Consider the following 20,840-nt stretch of genomic DNA (forward strand, 5'->3'; position numbering starts at 1 on the left):
CTCTGTGCTTTAGTAAGGGGTGCCTTTTGCAATGAGTCACACTGAGGCTACAACATACTGTATGTATACCAGAATCCATCATAGATAAATAAGGCCCAGAAGTCCAGACACAGTAGTTTTTCTGTCCGCACTCAGTCAGTCAATTCAGACAAAGAACCATCTACAGTGTCTATTCTCCATTAAGTTAAGCTATCTGCCTCAATGTAATCTCAGACAACAGCTGACTGTTAAAAACAGTGTCCAGATTTGCTGGATTGCTACCAGTGTTGTCCGCAGTTTATCCAGTTTCTGTCTCAGATCTGTGGATGATCCCCATGGTTACTTGCCAATATTTTACTTAGACCCTCTCATAAACCCTCCGTCAGTTGTATCTGAGTCTTTCCTTTTGCTATGCAAACAGCTGGTGGACCGTGTCTTTGACGAGAGCCTAAACTTCCGGAAGATTCCCCCAATGGTGCAGACCAAAGCCCCAGAGATCAACGGCCGACCAGTGGAGCTGAGACCACGTGCCCCCGACAGCCTGGACTCCGCAGCCCTCCGACGTCGCACGTGGAACCGTGACGAGGTGAAAACCCATTGAAAAACCTGCAGAACCTCTTCTGAAGGGTGGCAGAACCCCCGTGTAGATTCCATAGTCGGTGGCATTAGGAGTTGGGGTAGTGTTCTACAGCACACTGGTGTTGCAACAGACCAGATAGACACATCATTGCTGTCTGTAGAAAAATGATGTCCCTCAAAAAACTAATTTGGAAGAAGGGGGAAGGAGCTATTCGGCATCCATATGAAGCTTGCAGAACAAATACTGAGGACCTGATGTCATGTCATATTTCAGATATTAAAACGCAGTTATTTTAATGTCATTCTCTTAAGTAACTGTCAACACCTCAATGAAAGCAAACTGGCCACATCAGTGAGTTATGCATGTATGTAAGAGTGTGTCTGGTAATCAGTGAATCATGTGTGTATGAAAGAGTGTGTGTGGTAATGTGCTGGTGAGAAGGTTTCAGTGGACTAACACCTCCTCTACCTTCTCCCTTCTTCAAGGCCGTGCTGGACAGTCTCCTCCTGACGTCTGTCTCCCAACTCTCAGGCAAGATACGCCACTCTGTGGACAAGACCGCGTCCAAGATCAGGTACTCAGAGCTGACAAATGTGATGTTGTGTTTTATCTGATGCTTGGCATTAGAATTTTTTCAAAGTTCCATTTCAGTTATGTAGAAACGGTAGAGACAGAGAGATTGCCCAAGGACATAGCAGGGATTTCCACAGAAATGATAATCAGTGGCACATTATCAGGCTGTTCAGAGCATCTGCTGGTTCAAAAGTAGATTAGTTTTGCTTTTCTAAAGGACTTCCTCTTGAAAAGCACCTTGATGAAGACACCAGTGATGAATAAATAAATAAATGAATAAGTAAATGAATAGACTGTCTCTTCTTTCCCCTGCCCGCGATGGAAAGCACACAATGTTGAGATTCCCTGTCAGCATTATAATACTTTTTATAGAAGCTTTTTTAGATTTTTTTTTAAGAAAGATGATCTTTTTGCTTTTGATAAGCATACTGTCATGTGCTCTAACGATGATGACATGTCTGTGTTGCCTAGGATACTGTTCAAGGACAAAGACAGAAATTGGGACGACATTGAGAGCAAACTACGGGCCGAGAGCGACATTCCACTCCTTAAAACATCCAACAAGGTCAGACTCTTAATCCTCCATGACACAACATGGTCAGGATTCACGGTCGTGTTGTTCAATTTAATTCAATTCAATTTTATTGATATAACGCCATAATAACAATACAATTGTCTCAAGGCGTTTTACAGAGCCCAGAGCCTGTTGTTGTTTTCTTACTTCACCAAGTGGAGTGGACAAGTGGGTTCTGTCCTATAATACAGCAATTGGTTTGGATGGAGAGCAAAAGGATAACTGTGTTTTTTCCCCCCGTCTCCATCTTCAGGAAATTTCATCCATCCTATTAGAACTGAAGCGGGTGGAGAAACAGCTCCAAGGTAAGAGCACTCCTGTTGGAACGGCTCAGCGAACAGCTTTCACCGTTTGTCCAAATACAAACAAAATGAATGAAATAAATTGAGTGTCATAAGTAAATTGAGTGAGAAGACAAATGCACACACACACACACACACACACACACACACACACACACACACACACTAACATGACTGTTCTCTCTCTCCCCGGGCAGTAATTAACGTGATGGTGGATCCTGACGGCACCCTGGATGCCTTAACCAGCCTGGGCCTCACCAGCCCGGTGCTGTCCAAACCAAGAACCAGCCCCAGCTCCCAGACACCTCCAACACCGCTGCCTGGCCCCGGAGCCACCAAGGCCCCTGCCGGAGCCACCTCCCCTGGGGACTGCCAGAGGGACCTGGGCCTTAGCTTTACCCGGACCCTTCCGAGTGGGAAGGAGGCCACCACGGTCGCCAGCAAGTGAAGAAGAACATACATACAAAAACACACAACACACACACACACCGTCCATTGAAGATCCAACAGCACACACGGAGAGATGTAACCTAACTACACACACACATACCAACACACACACCTCTGTGAGTGGACTATTATAAACATCTCTGTGTGACTGACAGTCGTAAGTGCATATATATGTGTATACCCCATACCCAACTCTCCCCTTATACCCCTTTAGCAGTTTGTGATTGTTGACTTTGCTTTGAAGAGGAATGTTGTCCCTTTGAACACCAAGGGGATCCTTCAAAGACATTCGTGTTTTTACATGGCAATGGACCTTACTCTCAGCCACACACAAAGACATAAGCACAAGCAACTGTGTGTGTGTGTGTGTGTGTTTGACAGAAATGTGGGAGCAATCCAGGCGAGCCACCAGAAACAACTAAACTAAACAGCACCATCACAACAGCAGTTTTCATTGGATTGTAGCAGTGGGGGTCAGCCTTTGTCCTGGGCCCCCCCCCCTGCACCTAAAACCTTTCATCCATTCCTGTACAAAGTGCATCTGATTGGAGTCAGATTGGTTGGCTGCATCATGTGTGTTGGGCTGATCAGGAGAGCAGGACTGAGAAACCCTGGATTATAGATTTACACACAACCTCATGGGTACAGGGTAATGGATGAAACCACTACAATGTCAAACCAAACTTCATATTGTGTCAGAATCCATTGTAGCTTGCGGTTTAGAATTTGTGGCAGTGTTGAAGTGCCAGTGCCAGTCATGAGAAGACTCTGAATACTCTGCCTTTTCTGTTGGACCGCTAGATATCTAGCAGTCATGGATCTCTGAATACTCCACTGTCTTGTTGGATCGCTAGCTAGCTAGCAGTCATGCATCTCTGAATGCTCCGCTCTCCTGTTGGACTGCTAGGAAGCAAGCATACCACATTCTAAAACATTTTCTTTTATTTCTAAGAAATTGAAAATTAATGAAGTTGAATGAGAACACTTTAGCTAGAAATCCACTTGTTTTTTTGTGAGTGTTCAGAGACACATGTGTTGGAAGATCAACAACTCATTATCGCTATTATCGAGATTATGCACCAATGCCTGTCATAGTCCATAACAAGGACTGCCTATTGGCTTGAGTTATGTGCACTTAACTTCAGAACCGTACAATTTAAAGCACTACATTCAGCTAGGGAATCCTACTTCAACACGCAAGTCCTTCAATCTGTAGATTTCACATCTCAGATGAAATATTTCTCGGATTTATTTCATTACTTTTCTCTGTTAATAACAATAGACATATGGAGGTCCAGACACTATTGACCTCAAGATTCTCATGAACTCTTATCTGAAGCAATACAGTGTGTGCTTTAAAGATGTTTATGCAGAAACCATAAAGAGATGAATGGGTCTCATGCTGTCTCAACTGCTCACTCAACTATCTGCCTGTCTGTGAAGTTCCTTTAGTGTTCTCAGTGTGCCCCCAGATTACCAAAGTTCACTCAATATGCAGCCTCCAGTAATTGTACATGAAACGTGATTTCAAATTTTCTGATTTTATAAAAGACGTTCTCTCAATTATACAGCAAGTGCTTCAGAATTGTTTTGATCTGATTTGTCTTTTAGCATTTCCAGGCTCAATCTTATAACGTTTCTTCAAGGGGGAAAAAATAACACAACTTTGGTATCTTGACACAGTATACATTTTGTACTGTTTTAAACTATTGTGGATGTGTAGGACACAATAGATTATGCTTGTGAGTACTGGCCGATTCTGAATGAGAGCACGGTAGCATTTCTTATGACCTGCCTTACTTTTGTTTAAAACTTTAGAAAAGAAACAGACCCTGTTGTCATTATAGTCTCTTGTAAGATCTAGAACAGAATGTGCTGTTTGTTGTTTGTTAGGGCTATAGGCATAGTGAAACTATTTGTCATGTGTAAAACATTTGTCATCTGTCATTGAAACTATACTGACTATACTGTTCATTTAGGGTAGCACTAAATTTGCCTGATTCTGCTTTGAAACCTGCACTGTTCAGCAGCGAAATTGTTGCCAAATTGTGGCTATGAGGAATGTAGCCTTGAAGCTGCTGTAAGTGAAACTGATATTTGAAACTGATATTTGATACTTGCAACTTCCACCAGAGTTGGCCCTCACAGGAGACCACCAAACAAAGTAATTGGAAGACAGGGAGTCCCAAGTGTTCTCTTGGGTTAATATAGCCCATCATGGTCAAATTATTCCTAGACACATCTTTTGTCAGAGCAAATGTTTACGGGATGATTGTCTGAATGTAAGACAGCTAGCTTTTCTTAAAAAGACACTTAGAGCAGCTTTAAACTAGCCTAAGAGGTCACATACTACGAATTCTGGACTGTAATATCAGTATGTATGGTTTGCGATGATGTAACTCAATAACTGCCGATCCATGTCATTTTAGATTAACCACTCTGTTTTTTGTACATAATATAACAGACATGTTCAGAAAACAGCACTCAGCCCACCCTAAAGACAGACTATACTCTCTATGCCTCTGTGACATAACCTCCGCTTCGCCATTCTGCTTTGCCATAGGTTAACAATGCTCCACTTATGCTGCGCCCGGTGTACTGTATATATGTGTGTCTCAAGCTCTCCATGATGTGTTTTTTTAATTGCTGCTTTTCTTTACCTGGCGTGTGTATTGGGGTGCTTTCCCAAGCTCGCCGTGTAAAGGTGTGTATCAGCCAGCAGCTGCAAGTGAGGACTAGTAGAAATGTCAACACCTGAGCTCTTACGTACCTGAGTGTATGATGCCACCAAGTGCCCAGGATTAAAATAAAGAGCCTTTTTCTGTTGTTGGTTTTTGTTTTTGTTTTGTAGTATTCCCTCTTTTTTGAAAAATGGAAAAAAAAGTTTATGGGAACTGGACGTAACAGACTAGATAAGTATAATTTTGCACATCACAGGTGTTTGTGCAAAACAAAAATCTAGTATGTCAAATATAATGACCCTTGGGCATATGTACATGTATAAAGTAAGTGTTAGTTTTGACTCTTCATTATTCTTCCCCCTTATGGAGAAAGAAAGCCATTTTGAAATTTGTAGTGAAAAGCAGCTAGGGGATATGTTATGGTGAAGGTCTCGGTACACCTTTTAATTATTTTTAAATTTAGTTTTTGTAACTCATGTACACAAAAATTACACATTTATCAGTGTTTTACTTTTTTTTAAATGGTATTTTATTTATTTTTTGTGACATTTTTTTTCTGTTATCATATAATTAAAGTTCATGTACCTTTTGTTATTTTGTTAACTGTATCTTTCACTTATTCTCAATAAAATTGAAACATTTCAGTATTCACAGTAATATCCCCTCTCTGACCACATGACACACATAATCTGCACTTCAGCCATTTTTGCACTCCGGGCAAATCTGAGTGCCTAGATGACAACACTTGTCTGCTATCATATATGCCTAGCCTTATGAATCACAAACTAGGCTGTCAGGTTGGGCAAACATCTACATCATATACTTGATGGTATATATTAGATACATCCAGTATCCCTCAGGAAGATCTTACAGGACTTATAATGGGGAGTAAGGTCACCCAAACACAGGAGGCAACCATGCAATGCTTGAGTGGAGTTCGAATAGTTTCAGAATTCAGATATATATTTTGTGCTGTTACATTTATTTACAGACTAACGAAAGTGCATATACAAACTGCGAGCTATTTGTAAACATCCCTAAAAAGTACATTCTTTGCGGCCTATCGCTTACAATTTCAGCCAATCACATGAACGTAAATTTTAGGGCATTATTAAATGTGATTACACTACGTTACATCTGCGCAATGTCCAGTTATGTGGACTACTACACCGTAGTGGAAATATGGCATATGAATCAAACCATAGACATATAGGTATACATAAATTCCCTCAAAATTCTCACCTGTCAGATATTGGTCGTCAACAGTGTTAATTATCATTTTTCAACAGAGGGTACCACACAGCATGCTGTTAATCTCAGGGTCGAGGGAATTATGTTAGGTGAAAATTCACACTCAAGTTTACCTTTGACTCCAGAGTTGTGTATAAGCATAATTTTATTCAACACACTAAAGACAACAGAGAGACATGGGCTCACTCACTCCTAGAGGATGAGAGAGAGAGAGCAATTGAAATCTAGATAACTGACCGCTTTATACAAATGCAATATGATCAACTCTCGCCTTTCATTGCCAGGAACTCTCCTGAGGTGAGCTACCTTACTAGCTAAAGTGTGAGTTTTACAATTCTGGTTTATGCTTTGCTGATATAACAGGGCTTAGTGATGAATAAATACCAGCCTCTTCTTGCAGATGGGTCTCCAGGTGAATTTAGTAAATAAACAAATAAGCCCGGGCCCTTACTGGGTGTGTGGTTATGGTTATGGTTTTAACAAGTCCACAAGCAGTGGCATTTGGAGCAGAATTATTTAAGTTAACGAAAACCAAGACCCCATGATTAGCACTGTGGTTGCTGCACCATTTTGTCCTGTTCTGTTTGGATTCTTGAGAGACACTGGCCTAATAAAAATCATCACAGCATCACAGATGAGTGTAAAAGTGGTTATGCAGTTATGACAGCCTGTCTTTAGAAGTATGATGAACCAGTATAACCTGTCACACACATGCATGTCAGTAAGAGATGGCAGGACAGGCAAAGTTCGACCCTTCTTATCACGTCTGTCCTCATTCAAAAATGGGCAGAATGTTCCTTCTTTTACCCATATGACTTTATACACATACACAGACTAAGTGGCGTCAGCTATTAATAATCTAAGTTACACACAGAAAAGCCATGTTCCCACACACATAAGCACATGATTCGTCAAAGGCATTTATAACTACAAGCCATTTATTAATACATTCTTTGATTATGAACAGTGTTTCACAATTATTTCTTATCATTCCCCCCTCTGATCAATTTCAATGGATAACCCCCAAATCATCACATTGAGCCTCTTTACATGGATTTTCGGAACAGAGATCATTACTGAGCATAACTTTTTCTCCTTTTGTAAATAGTATTCAAAATTCCCTCAAAATGTAACTGTTAGAGGCCTGAGCGCTCTGAATTTGCAAGGTAAGATATTAGTTGTCAACAGTGTTATTTATCATACCAGTCATTATTTTCCAAACACAGGGTACCACACAGCATGCTCTTAATCTCAGGGTGGAGGGAATTATGTTAGGTGAAAATACACACTCAAGTTTACCTCAGACTCCAGAGTTGTGTTTAAGCATAATTTTATTCAACAACAAGCTTGTCGGGCTCACTCAAGACAAGAGAGAGATATGGGCTCACTCACTCCTAGAGGATGAGAGAGAGAGAGAGCCCGGGCTCACTCCTAAACTGCAGCAGACAAGAGAGAAGCACACAAACACATCACTCAAGGTTTATATAGAATGAAGTTAGCGTTTTCTGATGCCAAAGTACTACAGATAACCACGTGGTGGGTCTCTCACATCCAAGGTCATCTTGCTGTGCTGTGTGCTACGTAATGTATCAGCAGGACAGGACAGGACAGAAGGACTACTGGTTCTTATCAGCGCTTGCTTATACACACACACAGATGGTACACTTTAAAGTTGTTTTGCATTGTTATCTACCGATTGTTTTCCTGGACGTCAAAGGACTTTTATAAACTGTTAGTATGTTAACATGCATTTGCAGGCACTAATTATGAAACCTACCTCCAAAGGCTTTGTCTGTGTTAAGTACATAATCAATATTGTTAAGTACATTACCAAATGCATTTTCATTACTTATTTAGATATATTCGTATCAACTCACTGGTGTCTTTATTTCTCGTTTCCCGTTTGAGTTAATACTTGTTATACTATTTGTAATCATTCTTGAATGCAAATCTTTCTCTCACATACACACAGACACATACTCACATACACTTTCCTGAGTGCTTTGAATTTCCTTGTGTCTGAAATATTTGCATAAATATAATTGACATCAAGATAACTGACCGCTTTATACAAATGCAATATGATCAGCTCTCGCCTCTCATTGCCAGGAACTCTCCTGAGGTGAGCTACCTTACTAGCTTAAGTTAAGTGTGAGTTTTACAATTCTAGTTTATGCTTTGCTGATATAACAGGGCTTAGTGATGATTAAATACCAGCCTCTTCTTGCAGGTGGGCCTCCAGGTGAATTTAGTAAATAAACAAATAAGCCCAGGCCCTTATTGGGAGGGTGGTTTTAGTCTGGTTATGGTTTAAAAATGTCCACAAGCAGAGGCTGCTCATTTGTGAGCAGAATTATTATAGTTAACAAAAACTAAGACCCCATGATTAGCACTGTGGTTGCTGCACCACTTTGTCCTGTTCTGTTTGAATTCTTGAGAGACACTGGCCTAATAAAAATCATCACAGCATCACAGATGAGTGTTAAAGTGGTTATGCAGTTATGACAGTCTGTCTTTAGAAGTATGAAGAACACATGCATGTCAGTAAGAGATGTCAGGACAGGCAAAGTTCGACCCTTCTTATCACCTCTGTCCTCACCCAAAAATGAGCAGAATGTTCCTTCTTTTACACATATGACTTTATACACAAACACAGACTAAGTGGCGTCAGCTATTAATAATCTAAGCTACACACAGAAAAGCCATGTTCCCACACACATAAGCACATGATTCGTCAAAGGCATTTATAACTACAAGCCATTTATTAATACATTCTTTGATTATGAACAGTGTTTCACAATTATTTTGTTATCATTCCCCCCTCTGATCAATTTCAATGGATAACCCCCAAATCATCACATTGAGCCTCTTTACATGGATTTTCGGAACAGAGATCATTACTGAGCATAACTTTTTCTCCTTTTGTGAATAATATTCAAAATTCCCTCAAAATGTAACTGTTAGAGGCCTGAGCGCTCTGAATTTGCAAGGTAAGATATTAGTTGTCAACAGCGTTATTTATCATACCAGTCATTATTTTCCAAACACAGGGTACCACACAGCATGCTCTTAATCTCAGGGTGGAGGGAATTATGTTAGGTGAAAATTCACACTCAAGTTTACCTCAGACTCCAGAGTTGTGTTTAAGCATAATTTTATTCAATAACAAGCTTGTCGGGCTCACTCAAGACAAGAGAGAGATATGGGCTCACTCACTCCTAGAGGATGAGAGAGAGAGAGAGCCCGGGCTCACTCCTAAACTGCAGCAGACAAGAGAAAAGCACACAAACACATCACAAAAGGTTTATATAGAATGAAGTTAGCGTTCTCTGATTCCAAAACACTACAGATAACCAAGTGGTGGGTCTCTCACATCCGAGGTCATCTTGCTATGCTTTGTGCTACGTAATGCATCAGCAGGAAAGGACAGAAAGACTACTGGTTCTTATCAGCGCTTGCTTATACACACTCACAGATGCTACACTTTAAAGTTGTTTTGCATTGTTATCTACCGATTGTTTTCCTGGACGTCAAAGGACTTTTATAAACTGTTAGTATGTTAACATGCATTTGCAGGCACTAATTATGAAACCTACCTCCAAAGGCTTTGTCTGTGTTAAGTACATAATCAATATTGTTAAGTACATTACCAAATGCATTTTCATTACTTATTCAAATATATATTTATCACCTGCACTGGTGTCCTTATTTCTCGTTTCCCATTTGAGTTAATACTTGTTATACTATTTGTAATCATTCTTGAATGCAAATCTTTCTCTCACATACAGACAGACACACACTCACACACACTTTCCTGCTTGGCTTTGAATTTCCTTGTGTCTGAAATATTTGAATAGATATAATTGACATCAAGATAAGTGACCGCTTCATAGGAATGAAATATGATCAGCTCTCGCCTCTCATTGCCAGGAACTCTCCTGAGGTGAGCTACCTTACCAGCTTAAGTGTGAGTTTTACAATTCTAGTTTATGCTTTGCTGATATAACAGGGCTTAGTGATGAATAAATACCAGCCTCTTCTTGCAGATGGGTCTCCAGATGAACTCAGTAAATAGACAAATAAGCCCAGGCCCTTCCTGGGTGTGTGGTTATAGTTTGGGGAATGGTTTTAACATGTCCACAACATGTGACCCTTGATTTGCACTGTGGTTGCGGCACCCCTTTGTCCTGTTCTGTTTAAATTCTTGTAAGACATTTGCCTAATAAAAATCGTCACAGCATCACATACGACTGTACAAGTGGTCATGCAGTTGTGACTGTCTGTCTTTAGAAGTATGAAGAACCAGTATAACCAGTTGTAGAAGTGATCTGATGAGATAGACATTTGTGTGTTCAGTGTAAGAAGGCTCTATAAAAAGACAGGCAGTGGAGGAGACCTCACTTTCCTGCTGAAGGCCTGAGAACAGCACCACTGTCAGCACTGTCACAAACTCTTCTGAGGTGAGTTAAAGAAAAAAAAAATCTTCCATGAACCACAGACAGGAGACTGGAGAGTTTATGCGTTCTTTTCTTGCCAAACTTGTAAATATTTTAATTTGTTTCTTAGAATTACCACATTTTCACTGGGAGTGTTAACATTATCTTGGGGAATATAATGGCGGAGTTTGTTGTATTTTTAACCGCCAACGGTGACTACATTCCTAATTGTATACCAATACGTATAAATCTAAAGTGGTTTATCTTGGCTGGCGTGTGTGGAAGCACATGGGTCCACACCTACAGCTGACACCACACCAAACAGGTCATTCAAACTCATTCCTTTACCGTTGTTGGAAATGTCATCTTTGTTTCTTAAATTGCCTTTGCATACAGCATCTGTAAAAGAATGACTTGGTGTCCATACCCTGTTTGTTCAATGAACAATGTTGAACAAGTTCATGCAGCCATTGAGACTTTATAGTTTGCCACCATTGACTATATACAGTTGGGCAGGTTTGCAAGGAACATGGTTTTTGCACTTGCAAAATCCGTTTTGTGGAATGTTTTCAATGGTGAATGTGACATTTACCTGTTTTCAATGGTGAATGTGACCTATTACTGTTTTCATCGGTGAATGTGACCTAAAACTGTTGTTGAGATTGTTGTTTTAAGACCTGACTTGGTTAGAATTGCTATTGGCACCATTTTAAAATGGCCTTTTTATACATTTTATACCATTTTGCAATATAAAAGGGGTACTTGTTTAGGTTACATTAAGAAACATTTATTTATATTTGTGATTGTAGGTACGTAAGTGTTTTCATACAGAATCTAAACACGATTACTGCCTGTTTCACAGATCTTTGTCTCTGAAAATCAATAATGGGGAGTGAACAATCACGCTCAACGACCTATGTGGCCAACGCCACAGGGTTGCCCATTCGTGTGTACTACAGTGTGGATACGTTGGTGCTAACCGAGCTGGTGGTGACAGTTGGGGCTACGGCTGAGAATGAGGGCGGCTCACTTAGCGGCGAAGTAAAGATGATATTCAAACCCGATTCCCGTATCCGCTTCATTCGTATCCCGGCACAGCGTTACGCCCAAATCATAGGAGAGGGGACCATTTACACCAGCGTCTTTGTGGAGTGCTCCTCCAACTGTGAAAAATGTGAGAAGATCATCTCTGAGAATTTCAAAATCCCCAGCGACAGGTCCTTCATTGTGGCAAAAGACTGCAGCCTTAGGTTCCAAAAGTACGGGGAAAGCATTTGGATGGACGAGAATGGCACAAGGCACGGCTAATAAACATTAAGCCAAGAATTTAACCAAATACAAACACTAAGTACATTGATAACTGATTTAGACTCGACTTAATGTTGTATTTGTGTATAATCAGTAGGCTGCTATACGAATAAAATATAGCTGCATTAAATAATTCAACTGCATTGTGAAATCAGACTCTCATGTTGTGTTCCAGGCTTGGGCTCAGTCACTCCGAAGAACACACACACACAGACACACACACACACACACACACACACACACATTGGGCTCACTCACAGAACAAGAACACACGCACACATTGGGCTCGCTCACAGCACAAGAACACACACACACACACACACACACACACACACACACACACACACACACATCCGGCTCACGGCAGCGCAATAACACACACACACACACACATCGAGCTCACTCACAACGCAAGGATGAGAGTGAAGCAATTTCACAAACATTGCAAGGGGTTTATACTCTGACGCCATAAATACACGTCAGCAGAAATAGACACACGCGCACGAAGTTCTTTCTGTGTCACCCCTGTTGCTCTCTGTCACACATGCATGTCAGGAAGAGATGGCAGGACAGGCACAGTTCGACCCTTCTTATCACCTCTGACCTCATCCAAACATGGACAGAAGGTTCCTTCTTCTACGCATAAGGCTTTAAACGCAAACGCAGACTAAAGGCCGGGCCATGCTTCTGCAACGGTGGCTTCGGTTGTGTAAATTTACTCTTATCAATTCATGGTTAAAGGGTTTCCCGTGTTGCAAAGCAATTCACCTCCAGAACAATAGGTGGAGTAAAGTTTAATTCACGTTAATGTTTTTGTATATGAGCCTGTCATTTTACTTGGCAGATAGATAGCTGTTTTCTAACAAAAAGTCTGAAGTTTGAAGTTATTTTCAAACCTTTACTTGGGTAGCACTGTAAAACTGAGCAGACATGCAGAATACATTTTTACACATATCTCATCTTGTAACATTCGTTTCTTAAAACAATCACATAGTATTACATGTTTAACTGTGATTATGCTAACGTATAGGGTAAATTCCATAGAGACCGCGCTAGCGATTAGCATCAATTAATTCACGTTAATGTTTTTGAATATGAGCCTGGCATTTGCTCGGCAGATAGATAATAGGTTCCCAAACAGAAAGTCTGAAGCTTGAAGTTCTTTTCAAACACTGTAAAGCACTGTAAAACTGAGTAGATATGCAGAATACATTTTAGTAATCTCATCCCGTAACATTCGTTTCACATAGCATTGCATGTTTAACTGTGATAGAAACTTCGTTACCTAAATGCTAACGTATAGGGGAAATTCCATAGAGACCGTGCTAGCGATTAGCATATTCATCAAAGTAAACAATTCGAACAAACTTCGGTTCATTACAAGTGGCTTCGGTTCATTACGATGGGTTATATAAGCACTCATACTTTCTAACTTCTTTGCCCAAAAGCTCTTCAAGAGCATTCATCTTTTCAAAACATCTTATGGGCTTTCATAGAAATAAACTATGATGGGCTTTACTGGCTTTTAAAAATGGCGGTATGAAAACCGGAAATGTGAGACTCCAAAAAGAATGTAGTCAACAGACCAGCAGACCAATCACAGCCTTGCAGGTTGCGAGGCTTTTTGGCGCAAGTCTAGAAAAATCGGTTGACGCACGCAAGACATGAAAAGAGACGCTTGGGACTTGCAAGGGGCTTGCAAGGGCCTCTTGCGCTTGCGCCTCTGAAATTCTGTAAGCATAAATTCCCCTTCGGCACTTGCAGATTATTAAGTTACACACAAAAACACAGAAAAGCCATGTTCGCGCACACATAAGCACATAATTCGTAAAAAGGCATTACTTACTACAATCCACTGATTAATACATTCTTTGATGATAAACAGTGTTTCACAATTAGTTCTTATCATTCCCCCCTTTGATACATTTCAATGGATAACCCCAAAATCATCACTCTGAGCCTCTTTAAATAGATCCTCGGAACAGAGATCAATACTGAGCATTATCTCCTTTTCAAAATTCCCTCAAAATTCTCATCAGAGGTATCAGCGCTCTGAATTTGCAAGGTAAGATATTGGTTGTCAACAGTGTGAATTATCATACCAAACATAATTTTCCGAACACAGGGTACCACACAGCATGCTCTTAATATCAGGGCAGAGGAAATTATGTTAGGTGAAAATACACACTCAAAGCACGACACACACACAGGTTCGCATGCTCCCACCAGCGGACAGAATTGGGTTTAAGAATCAGTGCACAGCTACGGACACTTTTAAAGTGCATATGACACCTCAATACAATATTTTTTAAATAAATAGAAAAAAGGTGGTATTACACAATCGATATATTTGTTTACTAAAAATATACACAATAATAATAATAATAATGGATTTTATTTTTATAGCACACTTTCACATACAAAGAGGTCTCAAGGTGCTTAACAAGGTCACAACAACAATAATGCATGGTAATAGGAGTGCAAAAATAGCAATTAAAACAGTGCATTCTAAAAACAATACAGAAAAGAAATAAAAACAGAAACCAGGGGCCGTATTCACAAAGAATCTTAGGGCTAAAAGTAGCTCATAAGTGGCGAATTTAGGAGAAACTCCTAAAAATAATGGGCGTGTCAGTCTTAAATGTAGGACTCCTAATTTTTTTTACTAAGAGCAATTCACAAAATATTTTATCCCTAAAAGTAGCACCTAAGTCTAGGACAGCTTAAAACTCCTCATGAGGACTCCTAAATCACTAAGACCTATTCACAAAAAATCGTAAGATGGCTGCAGCCGACTTGGAATTGATAAAAGACATTGCTTAAACCGTGAAGGTATTAATATTGTCGTAGAATTAGCGCGGGATGCAATGACGCCTTTAAACAACGATGTGTCCCGAAGTGAAATGTTTGGAAACATAAAGATAGCCTATTTGGCTTCGCGGTAAACGCAAATGACGACACTGGGAATCATCAGTCAGCCGTTTAATTCATCAAACTATCAACGCACTGTAGACCCCACATCATCCAACAGTTTTTCCAGTTGCTTTTGGACAATCGCCTATTACACAATATCAAAGTAAATTCCATGGCGATCGCAGGAATGTCCAGTGACGGGACACACATTACAATAATTCGTCCACCGTGGCCTGGATGTACCGATGACTCGTGCATTTCAATGGAGAGCGGTCGCAGTTTTTTGAGAACTTACCAGCTGGATGCCGCTGCAGCATATTGCTCGAACGTCAGTTCCTATTCTTTTAGCCTTTTTAAATTTCCAAAAGACGAGGAAGTAGGTGCAGAATGTGCGTCGCACAAGAGTGCCTTCTCCAGCAAGCTTGAAATGACAACTAAAGTAATTTGCTATATAGTAATGCTGGGAGCGTTGCTCTCTATCCATTAAATAGGGAATGTATTTCACGTATGTGTATAACCTATTTAGAATGGCTGACCTTACATAAAACAGCAGTGAAAGAGCCAAGAGACTGGAGGCAAACAGTACATCTGCCTCAATGAGGGGGGTGTGTGAGAGCATTTCAGCATGCTAACTGGAGAGTCAACACATTAAAAGCTACGGTGACTTGAGATAATCGGAAAATAGAGAAAAACAGTCTGATCACTAACCCCGGACCAGAAGCCGGACTGAAAGAAGTCAGTCGTCGTCGGCAATAAGGAGAGACGAGGGAGAAAATCCACGACAGGGAGCTACAGCCTAGTGGGAGCGTTGGGGAGTTGGGGAGCTAAGCTAGCTTTCCCCAGCCCAACGGCGTTGTCGCTGCCCTATGTGAGTCGCTGCCCTATGTGAGTCGTGCATGCGTCACTTTGCGACACTGTTACTACGAGCCAGGTTATCCACCAAGGTTTATGATGTTAAACTTCATGTTTATTGAATTATTAGTTAAGTAGTGCATTCATTACTAGTAACGGTAATACAAAATAGCCCCATATGTTGACGTTGAGCCTTGTGCTGTTAACCGTTTACAACACAATTAAATATAACATTAAATTAACTTGTACTATGCGTTAAGACCAGCCCCATATGATATATGAGCCTTATGCTGTTAACCGTTTACAAAATTATAAAACATTACGTTAAATAAACCTACATTATGCGTTAAGACAAGCCAGATGTGGATATTGAGCCTTCTGCCGTATACCGTTTGTGTTTGAGCATGCGCGACTCACATAGGGCAGCGACTCACATAGGGCAGCGACAGGCGTTTTCCTTGACAACGGGTGATTCCCTGCACATCCAGTGACCACTCTCCGCTACTGGCCCACTAACAGTGTGGTGTAGTCTTTGAATAAGGTACTGGTTTCTTGGTTTAATCTATGGCTGATGAACACTTCCCCCCCTAAACTACAGTTTATTTACAAAAGGCTCTTCACGTCAAATCTGTGGACTAAATTGATGGACGTTTGTTTTATTTGATTGATACTTATGCTAACCGATGTATTTATATGAATTCTGATTACCGTTTATTCACGTTGTTATTTATCTTAATGAATATATATTTATAGGAATTATGATTACCGTTTATTCGTATTGTTATTTATCCTAAGAAATAGGTATGTATATGACTTCTGATTGATATTTATTCGAATTGTTATTTATCCTAAGAAATTGGTATTTATATGACTTCTGATTGATATTTATTCGAATTGTTATTTATTCTAATGAATATGTATGTATATGAACTCTGATTATTATTTATTCGAATTGCTGTTCATCCCAATTGCTATAGCCTACATTCTGTTTATTGTATCTATCTGAATATATTGATAATTTTTAATACATTTGATATATAGAACAATCCGAAGTTGGCTCTGTTGTCTTCCTGGACTCTGTAGAGGGATTGGTTTAGCTACACACACTAAGGGAAAGACATCTCCTAGTTGCCCTCGCGATTACATAACGTTATTAGCAGCGAGGCTAGCTAGCTAGTAAGCGTTTCAATGGATTTTTGGTCTAAGCGTTAGCAGCAACCTCATCACTGTCAGAACTCGGCTCTTCTGCTGGCTCGTCTTCCAGATACGGCTCGAATCTGTACGGCTCAATACCCACAATCTCCTGTACAAACTGATCCATCTCCGCCCGAGTCTGTGTCAGAAAATTGCTCAAAATTGCTGAATTCTACACCCTCCATCGCTAGTTGTGTGGCGTGAGAAGAGTCTACTAGGAGTCTAGTCTGCCGCCGCTGACGTCACGGGGTCACGTGACGGGTTTCAGGTAAGCCGGCGCTGCTTGGCGATAAGAGTCGCGAAAACCACACTTTGAAACGCTGTACAAACTTTATTTTTCAATCTTCGGGTTTACACATGACTTCAAAGTACTATGTTATATGTATGGTTTTGTTACTTATAGTAGGTCTTTAACCTTTTTTTTAGGTGTCATATGCACTTTAAGCTTTTAAGAACACATTTCCAGGCGTTCATCTTTTCTTAGGTTGGTCTTTCGAAGTCTGTTAGAAGACACTTAAGAAAATGTTAGAGAATGAGGCCCAATGAGAATGGCTACACCAGACGTGGAAACAGAACGTATGCATCCGCAACTAAAATTCAGAAATATATCTGGCTTCCATTTTTTATAATTTCCTGTGAGTGGTGTGCCCTATTTACATAAAGTCTGGTAATAAATCTTTGAAATGGAATGAACATTATTTATTTTGCTGTGAATAATGAAGCAAATTTGAGTATTGCAATCGCCTACTTGTTCTCAGGTCATACATAAACAAACAAACAAACACATTTATTTTGTATAAAATGTCCTTCAGTCAGACACCAGCCTTCCAGAAACTAGAGTGGGCATATTGCACTCTATATGGGTTTTAGTCAAGTTCACTTTTAACTCTAATTTGTTTGTTCTTTTACTATAGTTTATTCTTTTGTTTTTATTCTGTTCTTGTATGCATAACAATCTGTTTATTTTTCTCTTATTCTTCTCTTATTTTTTCATTTTATTGCTTTTTCATGTCTTATCTGTTTTTATTATGTCTTTTAATAATTTTGAATCTCTTAATTTCTAATCAAGTAAACATGGTCACCATTAGTAGTGATTTCTCTCTCTCTATCTCTCTCTTCTATGAATGATGCAACTTTAGCTAATCTATTCTGTTATGAGCCACAGGACACAGGACGTCCAAGTGCAACCAGTGTTTACCCACGTTATACCAGAGTTATACCAATTGATCAGTGATAAAATAGAGTTATACCAATTGATCAGTGATATGAATATGAGCAAAACAGGTTATGAAAACTTTCTTTGCTGCACTCAAAATAATCACATAAATCTAAGCTTTTCATTGAAGATAAGTTATTGAAAGAAAAAAAATGTTGACATTAAATACATATTTTTCTCCAAAATATGTGTGCCACAATTATTGGCACCCATAGAAAATCTTATATTAAAATCTTACTGAAGTATATTTCCAGACCCAAGAACACAGTGAAGATGTGCAACGGAAAGTTGTTGAGTTGCACAAATCAGAAAATGGACATATGAGAATCTCTAAATAGTAAAAAAAAAAAAATACCCATTTCCACCATCATGGAAATAATTAAGAAGTTTAAAGCGACAGTTATGAATCAGCCTGGAAGAGGACGTGTGTGTACATTAACCCCACGCACCGTGAGGAGGATGGTTTAATTGGCAAAAGAATCTTCAAAGATCACAGCTGGAGAATTGCAGAGGTAAGTTGAGTCTTTGGGTCAGAAAGTCTCCAAAACTACCATCAGACGCCACCTACACCATAAGTTGTTTGGGAGGGATGCCATAAAAAAAAGCCTCTGCTGTTGATCAACAACAAACTAAAACTGTTTGCCAAATGTTACTGTGACTTTCAATAGGACTGGGTTATATGGTCAGATGAGACAAAAATAGAGCTTTTTGGCAACAAACATAAAAGGTGGGTTTGGCGTAGACAGAAAGATAGCCATACAGAAAAGCACCTCATACCCACTGTGAAGTATGGTGGCGGATCTTTGATGTTGTGGGTCTGTTTTCTTCCAAAGGCCCTGGACATCTTGTTAGGATACATGGTATCATGGACTCCATCAAATACCAGCAGATATTAAATGAAAAACCCCTGCCAGGAAGCTTAAAATGGGCCGTGGACAATTATCCGAAGCACACCTCAAAATATACACAAAAATGGTTCACCGACCGCAGAATAAAGGTTTTGCCATGGCCATCACAGTCCCTCGACCTAAACCCCATAGAAAATCAGTGGGATGAGCTGAAGAGGAGAGTCTACAAGTGTCAACTTCGGAATCTGAAGGATCTGGAGAGATACTGTATGGAGGAATGGTCTCAGATCCCGTGCCATGTGTTCACCAACCTCATCACGCATTATAGGAGAAGACTCAGAGGGTGCCAACAATTCCAGAAGGAGATTAATATAACCTGGAAGATATTTTAGAGTGATAAATCACACTCTTTTATTCACATATAGATGTCGGAAAGCCCCTTTATCCTGGATTGACAGAGACTGGCAAAAGACACTGCGTAAAGTTGCTTTCTGCGGTGTAAGAGAAGACTTTTAACCTAGATTTGTGAAATGTGTCCTTGAAGGCAATATAGCAGTATGAGATGTATGAAAATATTAAACTATAGTATGGTATCAGTAGACATGATTTGCCTACAAGATGGGAAACGGTTTCCATAATGGCGATTGATTTAACTAATTCATTTAACTTGTACTAGTACAATGAATGTGTTCCTTCCGAGACAATTTCTCTTAAAATGATATTCTAATGTATAGAATATTATGTGGGCAGAAGTAACATAGAAATAGGTTAACTAAATATATAGAGTAAAATAAGAACACCCACATGAAAATGACTACCGAAAGTTATCTGATGTTTTAGGATATTTATGCAAATTGCTTAAATATCATTCTACCCAAATACATAATGTGAAACATAAAAAATGAACATATCAGCATATGATTAAGGCCTAATTGTAATTTAAACTATACTAAATATGATGTAATTTACCAGGAGTGCTCAACAAATCTTTCGATCATTTCATATCACATTTGAACATGTAGAACCTGTGTCTTGGTGTATGTGACTTATTATTTAGGCCGAATCTCGATTCTTCTCCTTGCCCCTTTTGCTTAATCTTGTCTTAGTCTTAACCCTAGCACTTGCAAGTGTAAGGGCCAAGGGCTGAGATCTTTCCCCTATGAAATGAGACGCCACTAGGTTTCGGGTACGTCATGCGTGACTGTGAGCTATGAAACTAGCGATTTAAAAAAAAAAGTCTAATGAAGAACATGGTTGCAAATATATATGTATACAACTGTGTAGAGCACGAAACAAGACTGTCGTCATTTTTAAATTAATTATAAGCCAAAAATACTTACATGTAGTGTATGTAGCATGATAGCTGGCAAGCTACCATATAAGCCAATGGAGTGGTGGTATACGCGCTAATTGTATCGGCAAAACTACCGTTTGAAAGTTTCAGTTAAGACCGACAATTCTATGCATTGCTCGTGTAGTACATTTCAGATCAAACCGAGTCATTATAAACATATAAAAAGTTGTGTAGATAGCTTTATTCATGTAAAATATTCCTCGCTTCAAGCAGCCATGTTTTTTTGAAAATTCCCGAGCTGGTTTCGCGTTGTGCTCTGGGATAGCCCTTGGAGGAGCAAGGTAGCTCTCCGATCATCTCAAAAACGAGGGCCATACAGCCCTTAACCT

At 39.7% G+C, this 20,840-nt stretch overlaps 1 protein-coding gene across 5 annotated transcripts in view; it reads left to right on the forward strand.

Moving 5' to 3' along the window:
• cep170aa (centrosomal protein 170Aa) overlaps positions 1-5,570 on the forward strand; it is a 63,027-nt gene extending 57,457 nt beyond the window's left edge. For all 5 annotated transcript variants that reach the window (XM_080848445.1, XM_080848446.1, XM_080848447.1 and 2 more), the window contains 5 exons: positions 401-565; positions 1,045-1,133; positions 1,604-1,697; positions 1,960-2,011; positions 2,206-5,570. In XM_080848445.1, the coding sequence (XP_080704571.1) occupies positions 401-565; positions 1,045-1,133; positions 1,604-1,697; positions 1,960-2,011; positions 2,206-2,456 (651 nt within the window). In that variant the 3' untranslated portion in view covers positions 2,457-5,570. The remainder of the gene's footprint in view (positions 1-400; positions 566-1,044; positions 1,134-1,603; positions 1,698-1,959; positions 2,012-2,205) is intronic.
• The last annotated feature ends 15,270 nt before the right edge of the window (positions 5,571-20,840 follow it).

Source organism: Sprattus sprattus, assembly GCF_963457725.1.
Source record: "Sprattus sprattus genome assembly, chromosome: 12".
NCBI classification, from domain to species: Eukaryota; Metazoa; Chordata; class Actinopteri; order Clupeiformes; family Clupeidae; genus Sprattus; species Sprattus sprattus.